The sequence below is a fragment of the Emys orbicularis genome, chromosome 20 (assembly GCF_028017835.1).
Source record: "Emys orbicularis isolate rEmyOrb1 chromosome 20, rEmyOrb1.hap1, whole genome shotgun sequence".
NCBI classification, from domain to species: Eukaryota; Metazoa; Chordata; order Testudines; family Emydidae; genus Emys; species Emys orbicularis.
Window position 1 is genome coordinate 3982631 of NC_088702.1, and position 18920 is coordinate 4001550.

At 56.0% G+C, this 18920-nt stretch overlaps 1 protein-coding gene across 2 annotated transcripts; it reads right to left on the minus strand.

Moving 5' to 3' along the window:
- Window positions 1-1758: 1758 nt before the first annotated feature.
- LOC135892393 (dnaJ homolog subfamily A member 1-like) lies at window positions 1759-11645 on the minus strand. Of its 2 annotated transcripts, XM_065420164.1 has the most exons (8): window positions 11608-11645; window positions 7045-7193; window positions 6774-6963; window positions 5084-5188; window positions 4051-4278; window positions 3694-3924; window positions 2810-2910; window positions 1759-1986 (listed from the first exon to the last, which is right to left on the minus strand). In XM_065420164.1, the coding sequence occupies exons 2-8, from the start codon at window positions 7174-7176 to the stop codon at window positions 1759-1761; spliced, it is 1215 nt and encodes a 404-aa protein (XP_065276236.1). In that variant the 5' UTR covers window positions 7177-7193; window positions 11608-11645. The 2 variants fall into 2 exon arrangements, with proteins under 2 accessions (XP_065276236.1, XP_065276235.1); XM_065420163.1 differs by lacking the exon at window positions 11608-11645 and having other exon boundaries at window positions 7045-7299.
- Window positions 11646-18920: the final 7275 nt, after the last annotated feature.

The following is an 18920-nucleotide window of genomic DNA, read 5'->3' on the forward strand; positions in this document are numbered from 1 at the left end:
AAGCCACATTTTCTGCCTCCCAACTGCCTGCTCTAACCACTCAACCATACTCTCTTGCATTCTGCTACCAGGTACTGTGGGCCTATCAAACACAGGTCTACTTCTTAGCTCCTCTCCCAGCCCATGAACCTCAGTGGGGGACCTTCAGGACCCACTCCTTAACCACCTCTAACATTTCAGCGAGAAGGTGGCAGCACAAATCAGCCTTCAGCATTAATGAGTGGCAGCCTCTGCTCCTGTGAACGGCGTGGCAGATTCCAGTGGGGCGGACGCATTAACCTGGGAGTGATGGCAGAAGCGGAGTGCCTGGCACAGGGGTGAGAAGTAAACTCAACGGTATTTTGCATTGTAAAAAGTTCAGCTGACTGGACAGACCCAAGGTGAACCAGCAGAACGCACCACGACCCGGACAGATGAGAAAGGAAGGCGATTAAAACCAAGAAGCATCAAGAGCCCTCTCCGTCCAATGAAAAGAAAAAGCAACTGTATGACCTTGAAAGAAACAGCTGAGCCATGTTTTATTCTGGGATAGCGCATAGCTCAGGACTACCAGTAGATGGCGCTACAATCCCCAAACACCTGCGGGCCGGACTGATTCATTGCCCTACGCCTGGTGCATTTACACTGGTTCTGATCCAGTAGCATTCTGCGCCGACTATGCGCCGGCGTAAACCACAACAGGGCAGGGCACTTGGGAATCAAGGCCTGGGATTTCAGTGCTACCGACCAGATCGGCGGTAGAGATCCGCGAAGCAGACCCAGGCTCCTCAGACTAGATCTTGGCCCCTAGACCTCCTCCCGGGTGGATCTGATTCCAGGTTCGGGATGATTTGTAGTTAAGTGCCACTGACTCTTCAGAATTCTTTCCACATCCTGTTACATGCTAAGGGAACGCGAGTCAATGGGAAACCCAAGCGGACAGACGTGTCTTTGCGAAGCTGCTGGCGTTTTCCAAGCGGAGGAAAACCGGCTTTGTTTAATAAGTCCCTGATATTCCCTCCCCGGGAAAACAGCCCCTTTCGCTTGAATGTGCAAAAGAAGATCTCTAGAGCGAGCGAGCGCGTCTTTGCAGCCCAGGCGGGGAAGCCGCACAGTCCACCCAAAGCAGAGAAGGAAGCAAAACGCCCGGGGCAGGTCGCGAAACGGCACGAAGCTTTAGTGCAAAAACGGCACGTTTTCTAAAGCTGGTCAAATTCCCACGGGGCTGAGTGGAGAATCTGGAAGGGGTTTAAACCCAAGGACCCGATTCTCGAGGACAACTAAGGTTCTTTGATGCCGCTCAGGCAGCACAAAAGGGGCCCGCCTGTGGGCGCGGGGTACGGTTACTTCCACTTTAAGGCCTCCTTATTGAGGCCTAAAGGGGCTTCGGTGTGAATGAGAATCAGGCCCCCAGAGCGATAGCGGTGAATGATCCCTGTAGACATTGATCCTGATGCATTGTGCCCAGGGACCCTTTCACACCACTACGCTCCTCAGAGGCAGCAACTACTGTTAGCTGGAGCCTAAGCCCTTGAGTGCGTGCTGGCAGGATGTGGGATGCGAGGAACTCCGCGTGCTGAGCCTCCTCCTGCCGCAGGGGCTCAGTGGCGCCCCCCGGGGACCGACCGAGCCAGGCCGGAGCTACGCTAGTTCTGCCGAACTGGACCGGTGGCAGCGTTAACTATTTACATCCCTGAACCGCACGACGTTCTGAACCGCCCCCCTCGCCCCGCCCTGCTCCAGGGAGGGGGCGGCCGCCCGGGGGGGGGGGGAGGGGGGCTACGACGTGTGGCACTGGACGTGCGGGCGCGAGGCCTCCTCGAAGTCGTCTTCGTGGTAGGCCTCGCCGGCGTGGGGTTGCCACCAGTGTCCCGGCTGGGAGAAGTAGTCGTTCAGTTCCACCTCCTGCATGTCCTCCGTCGCCATGACCTCTTCTTGGGGGGGGAAGAAAGTGCGGAGTTGGCGGAGACGGTCCGGGGAGAGCCAGCCTGGCTCTGGGAATCTCACCTGGGGGACGCAAAGCGAGATGTGGAAGGACGTCCAGGACAGAGGGCCCATGGTGCAGGGAGGGTGGGAAAGTCCCTGACAGCAAGAGCTGTCATCAACATCACCCCAACAGCCCCGGCTCCACTCTCATCCTCCCTCCTGATGGAAACGACCCCCGAATGAGTCAATGAACCCACGATGTGTCCACCTAAAAGCTACGTCCACAACCAAAGCACTGAAGTCTAGTAGCTGGAGGCAGCAGGTGACTCATAAGCCTCTTATGTGAACCGGGCACTAGAGGGAGACAAAGAGTCACCAGGGGCTATAGCCCACCGTCCTCACCGGTCACGGATCTAAGCCAGAGACGCTGCCGCTCCGCCCAGCCCTGATTGCTTCTCTGATCTTCCCTCTAACTTGGCTCCGCCCTGCTTCTCCCCAGATGCTCGGAACGGACGGCGCCTTCCAGGCGTGGCTCTGGATCCCAGATCCACATAGGGTGGGGCTAATCATGGATACAGAGCCCCGTGCAAGGCTGGTGGGTGCTTTGTGAGAGGTATCAGAGCTGGGAATAGATCCCCGATCCCCAGTCTCTGCATCTCAGCCCCCAGACGGTGGCTGCCGCTCGGTGTAGGGCTGACCGAGACAGGAGGCAAAACCCTCTCAAGCGTGGATGGGGTTGGCTGGGCGTCTCTTTGGGGCAGCCGGTCATTCCATTGCTGTGGAGCTCAGGGTCCTCAGCTGGTGTGAACCGGCATGGGGCCATCAATGGGGCTTGGGCCACTGACACCCCCGCTGGGGATCAGCCCCGTGGGCTCCCTTGGACAGTACCTGCCCCGCCCCTCACCTGGAAGTGTATGATGAGCCGGCCCTTCTGGGCGGGGTTTCTGTAGACGGGCATGCCCTCGTTAGGGACGCACTTCACGGATCCCGGCCGGATGACGTCACCTGCGCGGGCGGGGGTTAAAGAAAGCCAGGCGGTTTCAGCCCCTGTGTGGGACGCTGGTTTGGAAACCAACATGCCTGTAGCCTCGTAGGGTTGGGACAGCTCCCTGCACGGCCCCTGGCTTGCTGGGCTCCAGCTGGTGTCCCCCTAACGGCAGTGAGCCCAAGGGACCGCGTCAGGGTCCCACCTTGGCAGGCTGTGCTCAAGAGGTGCTAGGGAGATGCCCAGAATGGGACATTCAAGGGGCTGGGGAGTTTGGGGAGGTCCCTAGATGAGCCCCCCACCATGGTCTGCATGGTGGGGGGCTCCCCGCTGCAGGGCTTTGCTTGACTGACCTTCCAAGGAGGCATCTTTTGGGTCCAACATGTGTTGGGGTCTGGGCCATCCCTGGGCTACCTAGGGGCTGTCTACAGGGTATATTATTGATTCCCTGTGGTTGCATTTAATCTGAGTCATGTGACCAGATGTCATGGTGATGGGCACACAAACAAATAAAGGTCAGGTCTGTCCAGAGGGGGTGGATATCACCCTCATGCTACAGGTAGGGAAACTGAGACACCGTGAGGGGAAGTGGCTTACCCAAGGTCACACAGCAGGTCAGTGGCAGAGGTGGGAATAGAACCCAGGAGTCCTGGTGTCCAGTCCCCCCTGCTCTAACCCACTAGACCCCTCCCAGACTTGGGAATAGAACCCAGGAGTCCTGGTGTCCAGTCCCCCCTGCTCTAACTACTCCCCTCCCAGGAACAGAACCCAGGAGTCCTGACTGCTTCGGGTTGCCGACTCACCAAGCTGTGAGGAGACGAGCAGGGGCCTGTTGTCCAGAGTGCGGACAACTTGCCTGAAGCCGCACAGAGCGTCCACCAGGCTGATTTCCTTTCGGAGGACCAGGTTGTTGCCGATGCGCTGGAAGACAGGGTGCTCCTTCTGATCCAGGACGATGACCACGTCCCCAGGCTCTAGGCCGGGCACCTGGTCCCCTTCCTCGTGGAACGTGATCCTCTGCCCGTCCTGCATGCCTGCAAAATCAACACTGATAACCCGGCACCCCGGATCACCCCCCAGGCTAGTTCTCCAAGTGCCTGTCCTGGCTCCCCAGGGCCAGACTCAACCCTCTCTCGATCCAGACAGCGCCCTGGCCTCACCTCTGTCCAGGTGGACATTCAGGATCTTCTTCTCTCGCACCACCCGCCTGCCATTGCAGGTGAGGCAGCGATCGAGGGGCCGGACCCACTCGCCCTGGCCCTGGCATTGCGAGCACATGGTCTGGATCTGCTGGATCATGCTGGGCCCCAACTGGTGGACGTGAAACTCCATGCCGGTGCCATGGCACTTGGGGCACCTGCTGTCAACGCCTTCCCGGACCCCGCAGCCTGCAGACAAGGGAGGAGAGACAAGGCCGAGGGTGTCAGTGCAGGCCTGGGGGCTCGTCTCTGAGCCAGGAGATGTGATGCGGAGCTACACAGCAGCAGCTTCGGGGTGAAGCTCCCGCATCGTCTCCAGCTTACATCCCCTCATGGGCAGGGTGAACGGACACATGGAACAGATGGACGGGAGGCACCAGCCAGGGATCTCCGAGCTCTTGGCGGAGGAGAGAAGGGGTGGAGCAAAATCCTCATCCCCAGTGCCCGGCGATGCCCATCTGGTGCAGTGATTTTGGCAGAGCTGGGGATAGAACCCAGGAGTCCTGACTCCCAGTCCCCTGCTCTAACCACTAGCCCCCACTTCTCTGACCCAGGAACAGAACCCAGGAGTCCTGACTCCCAGGCCTTCCTGCCCTAATCACTAGGTCACACTCCCCTCCTGGAGCCAAGAACAGAACCTGAGTCTTGACTCCCAGCCCCTTGCTCTGGCCCCTGGACCAAGCTTCCTCTCCATACCCCCACAGCGGAGTCTCCATAATCTGAGGGTGAAACTCAGCGGGAAGCAGCCTTGAGTGAGTGTGGGATCAGGCCCCCGAGCCCCGCCTCCCATTACAGCCCCACCCCCAAATCAAGGTCACGTGGCCGCCAGAGGGAACTTTGAAATGCACATGGGAAAGAGGCAGTCCCAATAGGCTCTGCCCTTCCTGTTCCTCAGTGGCTGGAGATCGGAGGGGGCGGAGCTAGGCGTCCCACCTGACTTTTTACATTGAAATAAGATGCAGGGCCCCAGACCCAGAGCCCGTGGCTCACGCACCGTTGCACTTGCTGCAGATGACGTTCTTCTGCAGGGACAGCTTTCGGGTGGTGCCGTTGTACAGATCCTCCAGGGTCACCGAGAGCGGATGCACCACTGTCTTTCCTGACCACAGGACAGAGAGAGATCAGACTCCGATCAAGGACATGGCTCCCCTCCCGATGCCCCAGGGACAGCAGTCTCCCCTCACATAAAGCCATCTCCATAGTGCCTTAGAAAAGCTTTACAAGCTAAATACATACAGGGAACGCTTTGCCCAACCCAGAAAGGCAGCCACCTCTGAGGTGGAAAGTAGCAGCTGTTCAACAGCGAAGAGCAACGCTGCGCAGGGATCACTCACCCAGCACTGAAATGCAGCCACCTCTGGGGATGGAACGTGGCAGCTGTTGAACAGCTATATAATGTCACGCAAGAGGTTAGTATCAAAACCGTCCTGTCACAGTTACACGACCCTCTCCAGTCTGAGTTCACCCCTACAGGTGACAGACCTCTTCCACTCTTGGACCGGGTACCTGGGCTACCCTGATAGCAGGCCTGGCTGGGTTTGGCCCCTGCAATTCTTCCCTTCGGGAGCCAGTCAGTACAGAGACCAGACAACTTTCAAAACACAAAGAATTGTTCAATCTTAACAGCAAAGCAGGAGAGGGAGAGAGGATTTTAACCCAATAAAGAGTCAATCTGCACATCCGTCTTCCGCCAAGGCTTATCAGCCCCTGGACACTGAGGAAGGCCCAGTCGCTTTGCAGGACCCGTGTCTCCATCTTGGCCTCTTCTCCAAACTCACTGGCAACTGCCCTCCTCCACCCCCCGCTCTCTAGACCATAGTGATCTGTCAGTTCCCAGCCCTAGCGAGATAGCTGGATAACTTCAGCATCTTCACGACTACTAGTGTGGGGTTTGTTTCTTCGCTGCCTGTTCACTGGGTGGGGTTTGATCTGGAACCCCTGTTCCCTACCATGGTTCCCAACAACCCTGCTGTTAAACGGACCCACCTATGCAGCCAGTAAACATATGGGTGTCGTCACACAGTAATCATTTCCCATGATCAGGTCACACGGTCTTTATACATTAATACAGAGCAGCCCCTTCTCCTTCACGCCCTGTAGTTAACTGAAAGCCCCGGGGGAATGTAGAGAGTCAGGATGTAATTATCTGAGTGGGAATTTGGACAGCAGCCCGGGGCTAGCCCCCCTCCAGCTCCTGGCTATGGGACTGTAATGAAGACGAAGGGCTAGGGCCTCGTTTGTAAAGGGGTCGCCCCCGGCAACACGGCACCCCCAGAGCTACACGGAGGGACCAGTTCTGTGAGAATTCCAGGGGAAGAGAGCCCTCCACTGACTTGCCAACGCCTCTCTCTGCAGCACCCCAGTTTAACGCAGGACCAGATCACAACCCAAAGTGGCTGTGGGGAGACCTCACTGCCTAAGACCCCCCCTCCGCCCCCCCAGCTCAGTAGAATGAATATGGACTCACTTATCCTTTCTTAGCTTGCCTTCAGCAGGGACAATACACAACATCAATGCAGCCTCTTGCTGCAGGACCTGAGCCGCCGGGGGCCTCCCAGAGCCAGACCCCCACTGTCTCCCTTGAACAGGAAGACCTGAGGGCTTAACCCTGATCTCTAGCATGGGTGAGCCCATCCCGTGCAATGAGCACGAAGCCCTGTGTCCCAGCAACCCATCCCAGGTACCTCTCCTCTCTGGCCGGCCAGGCATCCGCACCCCGCCTCCGAAGAACATGTTGAATATGTCCATCGGGGACCCAAATCCTCCTCGGCCTCCAGTGCCGCCTTCTTTCATGGCCCGCTCCCCGCCCCGGTCATACAGCGCCCTCTTTTGGGTGTCCGACAGCACCTCGTAGGCTTGCGAGATCTGCTTGAACTGGGGAAGGGGAGAGGGTTAGAGACGCCGCCTGTCCCAGCGGGCGAGCGGCGCAAAGGGGTCGCTGCCCTCTTTACCTACCCGCTCTCCTTCGCTGGGGTTCTTGTCGGGATGGTATTTCAGCGCCAGCCGCCGGTATGCTCGCTTGATCTCGTCCAAGGTGGCGCCCGGCTTGACGCCCAAGAGGTCGTAGTAGCCCGTTTCTTTCACCATCTTTCCCCTCTGATGCGCTGGTGGAGGAGGAGAAAGCGGGTTCAAAGAGGGCCCCCTGCCAGTCCAATGCCACCGTGCCAGTGCCGCGCATAGCCGCTGGCTCCCCCGAACTGCTGCACCCATTCGAATAGGCCCCGTGCCCTGAGCTGACAGACTATATACCAGCCTAGGAAACCCATATGGCCCCCAACGCTGCAGTATCTGAGCACCTCAAAATCTTTAACCCCCATGAGGCAGGGCTGTGCTATTATCCCCATGGTACCGATGGGGAAACCGAGGCACGGAGCGGCTAAGGGACTCACTCAAGGTGGCAAAGCTGGGAATCGAACCCAGGACTCCCAAGTCCTAGGTTACTGCCCCAGGCAGGGGACATACCCACAAATGGGACTCTAGTGCTAGTGGCAGGATTAAGAGCCCTGGAGGCTGGAATCCTCTGTTTATCCAGACAGAAGAACATGCCCCCTGCCCCGTGGATCTGCTGTCACGGCTGGGCCAAACCCGAGTGGCACTGCGACCCCACATGGAACGACTCCGGAGCGGGAAGCTGGGTCCAGCCCTACAGAACAGGAGCCAAGCCACCACTGCGGGTTCACTCTGGCCCCGAGCCTCCGTTTCAGATTTTGCCCCCGAAAACCTCTGCGCAGCCCCTGCTTCTGGCTTGGAAATCTCCCGATTAATGCCGGTGGCAATGGCGGTTTTGGCAGCACGGATATCTGCCCGCTGGGAACTACGATAAGTCCCTCTCCGAATTTACTGCCGACACGAGCCACCAGGCAGGAATCACTAGGGACCAGGGCTAACTGAGGACGGGTTATCTAGAGGCGAAAGGCTCCAGACCCTCTTATCAACCCAACTCGTCCCCATCCTTGGCAATATGCTGGAAACAGACAGCATCTGCTGCCCTATGGACTACCGCGGCCTGTGCCTTTAAGCACCGGGGTGTGGCGTGTTGAGTGTGAAGAAGGCTCAGAATGGGGACGCCCCTCCCTTCCGTGTTCCCCTATTTAATCCCTCCCCACGCTTCTTGCCCAGCTCCCCTCCCCTCCAAACCAGGGCAGCTAAGCCTGTTTAGCGTTGGCCAGTGGAAAAGGCTCTTGGCTCAGGTCATTAAAAAAGCGGACCACCTTGACTGCTAGCAGCAGACTGGCCCAAGTCAGCTGCGCTGACAGCACCGAGGAGCAATGCAGCTGACCCTGGGCGCTGGAAACTCCATTGCGATTAGGTTACCAAAGAGGGTTGAATAACGCAGCACTGGCACACTTTGTTGCCTGATTCTGTAAGGAGCTGAATGCCTGCCGAGGGGGGACGAGCACCCTCAGCTGCTCCGGAAGTCCACAGGCGCTGAGGGTGCTCACTAGCTCCCAGGAGATGCTCACTCAGCTGCTGGCAGGCTCAGACCCTGCAGTGCTTCTGGACCCGCTCCCAGATTACAGGTCAGACAGAACCCAACTTTGACCGAGTTCGTGGGAGTCCTAGATCTGTGCCCTTGTTCCAGATCCCCGGCCCAGGATGCCTGAGAAGGTGAAGGGCATGGTGTAAGTTACACGCCCAGTAGCTTGGACAGGGTAAGTCTGAAGCCAGCATGATCTGTTCCCTTGACCCCCACCCATCCAATGCACACAGTGCATTCCTGAGCTCATGCTCTTATCCTAAAGGCTGCAGCTGGAACCTTGGTTTGGACCAATTTAAACCGGCTTGGCACCAGTGCAGTCTTCCAAGTCCATGTGAAGCCCCCTCCATAGCAGGGTTAGACCCATGCCAACTTCAGCCATTTTGAAACACAGTTTAAAGGGCAAAGAGACCGCAGCGCGGGCTACCAGCTTCCTTCCACAACAACTGGGGCCAGATGTTGGAAGATTCACCACGGACAGGTTAAACTGGCTTGCCCAGGACTAGGTACAAATGATGGTGAGGCTGCAGGATCAACGCCCTGGTGACGGGCCTGGCAATTCTCAGTTGTCGGCAGTTTCAGCAGGGTGCTGTCCCTGGACCCTGCTGGGGTGTAACAGCCTCGGGCTAGCAGACGACTAATAAGATCAAAGCTCCACCATCCTCCACTTGCTGGAAGGAGTTTGCTCTCTTCCCCCTACGCCAGAGCCTCTTGTCTACTGCAAGTGGGGAGGGTCTTCACTACTGTCCCCACCACCCCCTGCCTCTGTTTCTAGGGTTCCCTTCCTCCACAAATACCTACTGCACCTCAGCTGCTTCTCAGCGCTCTTCTGGGCAGCAGCACATCCAGATCACCCACACAGGGCTCTGAACAGCAGTTGTGAAACTGACCGGAATTTTGTTAATTACAGGGTCAGCAAAGCTCCCAGCCCCAGGGAGGAGGAGCGGTCTGTCTGCAGACTCAGGCACATGGGGCTGCTTTGTTCACACTTGGGTGTTTTTTCTTTGTAGCTTTAATGGCTGGAAAAGTCTGTCCAAATGAAAGCAGAGGGTGTTGCAGATGCTGCTGGGAAAAGCACCTTCAACTCAGGGGGTTGGGTTTTTTTCAAGGTAACACTGGGAGTATCTTAGGACAGCTCTGCCAACAGGTGCTCGGAGACTATGGTGCTGAGGGCCAGATAAGAACCTAAATAGAATAGAACATCCTTCTCTCTCCACAACAGAGACCCCGAATACCTGCAGCACAGCTAGCCCTGCAGAAAGCACAGCGGGCCCAGCAGCTCACAAGAGTTCAATCAGGCCAGGCCAGAATTTGGGGCTGGGCCTTTTCCTCCGATACCACCGTAGAGGAGTCTATGGGCTTGACTTCACTGCGGCATTAGCTCAAGCATCACCCCCAACCTGACGCCCATCCCCACACAAAGATCTTTCGCTCAAGTTAAGTGGTGCTTTAACCCCACGCTGGGTGGGTAGTTGAAGCTGGAGTGGTGCTGATGTAATGGGGACTCTGTTCTGCTCGAGTTATTTAACAGCTCTCACTTGAGCTAGGCTCACTCACGGCGGTGCAAATCCCTCTATGGACCCACTTATATTGGTTTAAAACTGGCTATGTCAGTTTAACTCATGCATGTAAACCTACCAAAGCGAAACCAATATAAGAGAGTTCGCACGCAGTTACACCGGTTTAACTAAATGTGCTTAAAAATGCACCTTTAAACAAACAGGGGCAACTGTGTGCCTAGCCCAGGCCTTATTCTAGTTTCAAATGGGAAGCGACACCACAGTACAAAAGCATTTCTTAATTGGCGGTCTCAGCAGAGAGAGCAAGGGCAAGGCAGGGCAGGGGTCATGGGGGAGATGCTAGCAGGACAGCATTGGGAAGCACGTACTGGCGCCAGCAGTCCTGTATCGTTTCTGAAGATGAACGAAAGATCTCCGTTTCCAGGGCTGTCAACTTAGAGGGAAGTTAACTAACTCGAGGTAACTCTGCAGTGAAGACGAGCCCTATGAAGTACCCGCTGTCAGGGGGTACTTCAGAGACTCTGAGAGATGGGGCTGGAGCACCAGTGGATTTAGGGTCGGGGGGAGGGGAGGCACTGGTAAAGAATGAATCTTCTAGGCAAACGGAGCAGGGGTAGCACCAACCAGCCCCATCCCTGACGCTGGAAGGGCGCTCAGTCCCCCTGGCCCATTTGGACATTGGCCTCTCTGCTCAGGGTGCCAACAGGGAGGGTGATGGCGTTCCACCCTGCAGCACCTGGGGCGGGGTGGGGCTGCCCTACTTCTCCCAGCTGCCCTTAGCGTGGGGTGCTGATCTCTAGGGTGACACAGCCCTGACCCTATCTCGCGGAGGGGGGAAGGGGGGCGCATGGACCCTGGGATGGGGGAGGGACTCAGGCATCTAGGGACTGGCCAATCAATCCCTGGGGTGGGGGAGTAACCCAGGCAACCAGGGGGCTGTCTAGGATTTCCCCCAATAGGGTATCAGTCTCTAAGGTGGGGAAAGAACCCAGGCGTCCGGGAAAGGAGGGGTGGGGGGCTGGTCTCTGGGTCTCCCAGCGGGGAGAAGCACGTCAGTCCCTGGGGTGGGAAATGGACCAGGCGTCCGGGAAGAGTGTAAATCCATGGGGTGGGGAAATGTCGGGGGGGGGGTGAACCCCACGGGAGAAGGACCCAGGCGTCCGGGGAGGGCTACTCGGGGATCGCAGACCCGGGAGGGGAGCGGGGGGAGAGGGGAGGGACCCAGGCGTCCGGGGAGGGCTACTCGGGGATCGCAGACCCGGGAGGGGAGCGGGGGGAGAGGGGAGGGACCCAGGCGTCCGGGGAGGGCTACTCGGGGATCGCAGACCCGGGAGGGGGGAGGGGAGGAACCCAGGCGTCCGGCGGGGGGGAAAGGAGGGACCCAGGCGTCCGGGGGGGTTCCGACGATGGGGGGAAGGGACCCAGGCGTCCGAGGAGGGCTACCCGGGAGCCGCAGTCCATGACGGGGTGGGGGGAAGGGACCCAGGCATCCGGGAACCCCCCCCCCCGTAACTCACCCACCGACAGTCTTCAGCTTCTTCCACCCTTCTCCGTCCGAACTCTCTGGAAGCCCGGACACGCCCCCTCCCCACCCATTGGCTGCAGCCCAGCCCCGGGACACGCCCCTCATGGCGCCCGCATCGCCCATTGGCTCGCGTTCCATCCGAGCTCCGCCCCCAGGAAGGGGCTGGCCCCGCCCCCTCTCCTCCAGCCACCCATTGGCTGGCGTTCCGACTGGGCTCCCGCCTCCCACCCTGTCCCCGCGGGGAGCGCGTGACCCCGCCTCCTCCCTTCCCTGATTGGCTGCCGGGCTGGCCTCTCTCCCTGCCGCATGCGCCCCAGCCCTTGGATGCAGTCCCGCCCCGCCAGGGGCATGAGCTGCTCTGATTGGTGAGACTGCTGGAAAGTGTCCGCCAATCGCATGGAAGGGTGGCAATTTCAAACTCTGCCCGGAGCAGGGGACGTGGGAGGGAAAGTGGGGAGGAGAGAGGGAGGAAGGAGGGGGGAAGGGAAGAGAGTGAGGAGAGGAGAGGAGAGGGAGGGAGGGGAAAGGAAGGAAGAAGAGGGGCAGGGGAAAGGAGAGGGAGGGAGGGAGGAAGGAAGAAGAGGGGAAAGGGGAGGAAGGGGAAGAGGAGGGGAGGGGAAAGGAGAGAGAGGGGAGGGAGGGGGAAGGAAGTGGGGGGGAGGGTAAGAAGAGGAGGAAGGGAGGGGAAGGGGAGGAAGTGGGGGGAGGGTAAGGAGAGGGGAAAGGGAGGAAGGAGAGGGGGAGGGGAGAGAGGGAGGAAAAAGAGAGGAAGGGGAGAGGAGGAAGGTAGGGGAAAGGGAGGAAGGAGAGGGGCAGGAGAAAGGATAGGGAGGGAGGAAGAAGAGTGGGAGGGGAAAGGAGGGAGGCGAGGGGGAGGGGAAAGGGGAGGGAGGAAGGAGGAAGAAGAGGGGAAAAGGGGAGGGGGAGAGAGGATAGGAAGGGAGAGACAGGGGAAGAGAGGATATGGGGTGGGGGAAGGTTCAGGCCAGGGCTCTCCCAGGCGTTACTCTGGCCGGTTAATGTCATTGCCCAAGCCCCTCTCTGCGCCCGGTCTTTCTCTTATTGGGGGTGTTTCCTGGTTGCTGATTTAATGGTGATCCAATAGCTGAAGGATCCTGAAATTGTGGGCACCGAACAAAGCGGTCCCAATGGCTGTAAAGTCCCGCAGCCCAGGAGAGGCGATGAACAGCCCAGATACAAAAAAGGAGGGTGTGTAACGAGACAGCTGCCCCCATAGTTTGTTTTTATAACTTCCATAGTTAACAGTGGAACTCACTGCCGCAAGATATAAGAAGCTAAGTCTTCAGCAGGATTTTTTTAAAAAAAGGATTAGGTAGTTATATGGATAATGAGAACACCCACAGTTACACAGGATACATGGTTATAAGCGATGTCAACCTTCATGCTCCAGGGCATCACACAGCCACTAATTGCCAGGGATCTGGAAGTAATTTCAGCTATGGGCCTGGCCATTCTATATTTGTCCATGAGGGGGTTTCTTGCACCTTTCTCTGCGGTGGCTAGTGTTGGCCCCTGTGCAAGCCATGATACAGGGCTTAGATCGACCACGAGTCTGATCCAATCTGGCAATTCCTTGAGACTGAATTTACAACCATCAGCAAACAGACAAAGGTGACACCATAGGGCAGCTAGAATGGAACAAGAATGCCGGCAACCCGGGATATTGCAGGAAAAATGCAGACGGCAGCCGCTCTTTGCAGAGAGCAACAATATGGTGAAATGCCAACGGTCTCGCTATGCCCTAGCATGCTCATTGTGGGACTTCGTGAGGTCAGAGACCAGGGATAGCTGTCTCTCTCCTAGGCTGAGAAATTTTTTTTTAATTAACTGGGCTCGCAAGGAACATAGCAACTTTAGAACAGGGTAGGAGAGATCAGGGGAGGGAGACGTAATCCATGGTTGGCTGACAGTTCTCTGGGAGAAAGGCTGCTTTTTTAATCACCTTGCTCTGGCAGCGTAAAATAGCCTTCAGGTTGGTGGGACTGACCCCCTGAGAATCTGCACTGGCCGGGGGGGGGGGGGGGGGGATCCCTGGCAGGTGTGGAGCTGAGGTAAGGTCGTCCCCTGCATCAGCCCCTCTTCCAACCTCCAGCGTAGATGGCAGATCAGGAGTGCGGCTGGAACTTAGCACACTGTGGCTACTCTGCTTGCCGGTAGCCCTGGTGCAGAGTCAGTTAGAGCACCCCTGAGGCTGCTCTTACTTACACCGGGATCCAGGGAGGGCCCTGCAGGCTCCAGAAAATAGAGGTGCAAAAGGGGTCTTAAACCCACCTTAACGCCCCCACCCTTTCATGTCCCAAGCACAATAAATGAGAATATTTGTATAGATGTAAACATTATTGCTGGAGCTGGAATATTACAGGGTTGCTCACGTTAGAAATAACTAATTTAGACAGCTAGGTTAGATTTGGTGGCCTGGCTAGATAATCTAACCTCTTTATCTCCTCTGAGCTACAGGAGGACGGTTGCAGAGAGAGAGAGAGAAATTCTATTACTTTACATTTCTATAGGACCGCATACCCCAAAGGCTCCCAAAGCGAGGGCAATAAATTGGCTGGGCACGGGACTGGAACTCAGGAGACCTGGGGGTCTATTCCTGGCTCTGCCACCGATTGGCTGACCTGGGGCAAGTCACAGCCCTGCTCTGTGCCTCAGTTTTGCCATCTGTAAAATGGGGATAATGCTACTGGCCTCCCTTGTAAAGCAGTTTGAGAGCTATGGAGGAAAAGTGGGGGATCAGAGCTAGGGATTATTATTCTCTATCAACATGTATGTTTTACATGCTGTGCTCTGCACCGTAATAATATTTGGCCTTACAACATGGAATAATAGTGACCTAACAGCACGGGCGATATCGTGCATTTGGATGACAGTTGCAGTCAGGTACGTCTACACGGCAGAAACAAAACAACCTGCAACAGCGAGTCAGAGCCTGGGGCTACAGACTGGGGCTTGCGCTAGGATGCGCAAAATATCCATGTAGACACTCCGGCTCGGGCTGGAGCTTGGGCTCTGGTATCCAGGGTGGCTTTCAAAGCCTGGGAGGGAGCACCTGAAGAGGTGAGGCTCTAAACAGCCCAAGGATGGGGGAAACAGATTATTAGCCCCTGTTGTACAGCTGGGGAACTGGTACACCAAGAAACGAAGTGACTGGCCAAAGTCTGTAGCAGAGGCAGGAATTGAGCCCAGGCCAGTGCCTTAACCACTAGGTCAACCTTCCTGCACACCTGGAGATGGGATTTAAAGCAGACCAGACAACCCCTCGCCCCCCCTTCTTCAGGCTTTTGTTGCAAGTTGGACCCACACTGGCGAGAGGCCCGTTTCCTGGCTCCGGTTTGTACGCCTGGGAAATCCTGCCAGACAGCCGATCTTGCCAGACTTCAGCCTCTTGCATCTGAGCTCTCCCAAGGGTGCTCCCGTCAAATCCAAACCCCGCCACCCGGCCTGGAAGCCCAGCTCTCTTTCCAACCTGAAACTCCCAGCGGTGTCCTGCAAAAAGCATTCCCGGCCTTTGCAATGTGCTACCGGAGGCTCTAGGTGGTGCCCTGACCACTGCCTGAAACAGGGCCTGGCGGTTGGGCTGTCAAGGCTATTGCTCCAACAGCTGTGACAAACCCATAGGAGGGTTTTAAAATACCTCCCATGCTGGCAAGGCAGCTGGGCAGAGAGGCAACGCTTTGGTGTTGCTTGTTGATTATTATTATTTTTTAATTTCCCTCCTTGGCGTCTGCAGAAAAATAAAAAAAATAAAATAAAAAATAAAGATCCGGAGGAGGAAAAGACAGACTGTGATGGAAGTTGTGTTATGGCAACATCCAGGGGCCTTCAATGAGATCAGGGCCCCTGCGGTGCTTGGTGCTGTACGTCCCCACCATGAAAGACAGTCCCTGTCCTCAAAGAGCTCGCAGTCATAGAATATCAGGGTTGGAAGGGACCTCAGGAGGTCACCTAGTCCAAGCAGACAGGAAGGATTATTATCCCTATTGGACAGGTGGGGGAAACTGAGGCACAGAGCAATGCCATGGCTTGCCCAAGATCACAGAGGGAGTTTGAGATGCTGAACCCAGACCTCCTGAGTCCTAGTCCAGTGCCTTAATGGCAAGGCCAGAAGGGCTGCTTACAGCCCAGGGTGGGTGTGACAGTCATTTGCCACCAGCGCAGCGGCTCAGCAGCCTGCGTAAGTGAGTTTGTGGGGTCTCCTTCCACTCCCCAGTGGACAGATCAAGGCCTTCACCCCAGCTGGGGGTATGTCTACACTGAAAAAAAAAATTCCTGCAGCAGGGAGCCCCAGAGCCCTCGTCTGCAGCGTTGGGGAGGGGGCTGGTTTCCAGAGCCCAAGCTCCAGCCGGAGCAGGAACGTCTACACACCTGGTTTTAGTCGACCTGTAGATCCAGGCTCTGAGATTTGACGCCGCTGGAGTTTTTTTATTTTTGGCAGTGTAGACGTACCCTTGGAGACAAAGGATTAAACAGCCGCTGCCCAGTGAACTCCCCCCTCTGCACTAAACAGGGTGTCTCCAGGGAGGGGCTGATGCCCAGGTTGTGGGGAAACCCCACCCTGCTTCTGCCCGTGCTGGATCAAGAGAGGAGACTTCCTGCTCTCTGAGCAGCGGTCTGGATCCCCTTTTGCATCCCATCCCTGCAGCTTCTTCTCGGGGAGAAAAAAAGAGGGGTGTGAGGAAAAAAACCTCCCTTCCTGGAAAGAAACCTCTTCTGGGTCCGCTGTTTTCCACCTGCAGCAGAGTGGGGTGAGAGCTTAAAATAAACCCCTCAGTTGCAGGCCTTTCTTTCCTCTTGCGCCAGAGAGGCTGGCTCAGGAAAGAGGCATTTCCGCTCCCTTTCAGAAACGTCTTAGTCACCCAGCGCCAGGCCCTGATGTCATTTCATTATCTGCAAAAGCCGGTGCGGCAGAGAGCTAGAGCCGAGCCTGCCTCTTCCCTGCATGGAGAGATACGCTTTGCACGTGGAGATCCCGCGTGAGCTGTACAATCCCGGTGCCTACGAGGCCCAGGGAGCTTTCACCTGGCCGCGACTTGCTCCAGTGCAAATTTAGGCTTGGCAGTTCATAGCCCCGGCACCTCTGGTTTGCTGCATTAGTTACAAAAGTCAAAAAATTGCTTGTGTCCCGGCCCCTCTTCCCTGACAAATTAAGTACAGTCAAACTTCGTGGAGGCCCTGTCTCCACTAAGATTTGACATGGAGATGGCTTTTGGGATGGGAAAAACACACCCTCTTTTTTGCAGCGAAGTCGAGGGGGAACGAGAGAGAAAGCACACAAACAAGAGGGGCAGAGAGCGATGGAGAAAGAGCCAGTTGTTCTGTCTTCCCTGCACTCTGGAGACTGGTGCTTCCCCCCCACCCCGAGCTGCATCTTTGCCCCTGATTAGCAACAGATGGAGAATCTGGAAAGAACTGGATTTTTCCCCCTCCGGGGGTCGGAATTTGGTTCCCCTGGTCTCCGCGGGAGGTGGGAGTGGGTCAGAGCCAGCCAATGCGTGGCTGATGGAGGGGGAGACCCTGCCTGGGAAGAGAGGGGGAAAGAAACGCTGTAGGTTTAAAACAAAGTGCAGAAGGATCACAAAGGGAGAGCCCATAGGTTAGCTCTTTTAAGGCAGATTGGAGGGGAGCTGGGGGCTAGGAGGTGGAGATGGGGGGGGAAATAGAAGTGTAGCCTTTTATTTTTATTTAAGTGAATGTAGCGATGTTCTATTATGCCACTGCGGGTACTACTCAAGCGCAACAGTAACCTCTGCCACTTTTTTCACATCTAGAGCTTCTAGGAACATATGAAGACTAAGGAAAGTAACACAGACAGTCACAAGAAAAACATCTCATATCCTCTATCAAGTTTATGAACGTTACCAACAAAGTTATGTCTATCCAAGCGCAGATAAATCCTACCTATATTCATGCACAATTTATAGGTACGGTCAGACTCACATCCTCCTAGATGGTCTTAGGGTGTGACGGGTCTCTCGTGGAGCAGTAGAGGGATGGTTCCTGCTGGAGTTTTCCCGTAGGGAGGTCAGTTTTCCTAACCTTCTTTTATAATGGGATTCAGACTATCCCTCGTACTCAGCACGTGGGTGAAAGTGTCAGGTACCCCGTTTTCTAGAGGTTGTAGATGGTTCCTTTTATTCTCGTTAGCAGTGACGCACGACCTGTATCCTGTGGGAAGGCAGTCGTTAGAAAAATGAAAGTGTCTCTAAGGCATCTTGTGATCTAAAATGAATCTTATGGTGAATTTTTCGCAATACCACCCATTGGTACATCTTTTCCCCTAATCTTGTGGCATTGGGTTATTCTTTGGTCACTTACGTCAAGCATTTCTTGACTCTAAGGCCTAATATGGCTAAGCTAAAATCTTACAGGCCTCAGCCTGTAGGCCTTGCATTTCAGCCCTCCTTATTTAGACACCTAAAGCATACTTACCCCTTCTAACTACTGATCAATCTTATACTTCTATAATCCTCGCATCGCACGGTAAATGAACGATAAAATAAAGTAATTGGCCACAGGAGGGAACAGATCCAATCCGAACCAGATAAAAAGAAACACTTTTGCACACAAATGAGTCCCACAGGCTATTGCCAAGAGCTTAGCAGGATGCAGAAAGGTTTGGGCATTTATATCGATAATGAGAGTACCCAGGACTATAACAGTGAGGGTTTCAAACATAAGCAAGGGCCTGATGCTCCTTGGCAGGGTGGTGTAAAGGGGCCCTGGTGTCAAAGAGAATCAGACCCCAAGAGGAGCTGAATTCTCCAGTTCCAGAGCATCAACCAACCTCTTGCTAACATGGCTTAGAAAGAAACTTTCCCGGGGGGTGATAATTCCACAATTGCCCACTAGGGGAGTTTCTTGCACCTCCCTCCGAAGCAGCTGGTCCCACGGGTTTCCGGATGTGCCTAGTGATTTCTGGGAGGCCGCCTTGAGACACCTGAAAGGGGCCTGATATTTCTCTGAGATCCAGGCCCCCTTTACGGTGTCTCACGTTGGGGCACCCAAAAATCATTAGGCAGTTTCACGAAATCTTGGCCCAGGATCCTGGTCTCTGCAGCCCGCTGGTCTGAGCTGAGGGTCTTTGATGTTCCTCCGGGGAAGAAAAGCAGCAGGAAACCAAGCGACTTGTCTTCACTCCCAAGGCCCTTCACGGCCTCTCTCTCATTCGTTATCGAGAGGTCGCCTCCCATCTCTGACTGGCGCCAGCCTCCATCGCCTACTGGTTACAAACAAGCCCCTTCGTGCTTTTCTCCTGCTACCCTTCACGCCCCCCGTAAATGCCCAC

What these genes read in the sequence shown, in the direction of transcription:
- LOC135892393 (XM_065420163.1), bottom strand. Translation starts at nt 7,299, where the DNA reads ATGGGTGCAGCAGTTCGGGGGAGCCAGCGGCTATGCGCGGCACTGGCA. An exon ending in ACCCCAGCGAAGGAGAGCGG is followed by an intron (nt 6,964 to 7,044) that starts GTAGGTAAAGAG and finishes CCCCTTCCCCAG; the next exon opens with TTCAAGCAGATCTCGCAAGC. An exon ending in GAATGTCCACCTGGACAGAG is followed by an intron (nt 3,925 to 4,050) that starts GTGAGGCCAGGG and finishes TTGATTTTGCAG; the next exon opens with GCATGCAGGACGGGCAGAGG.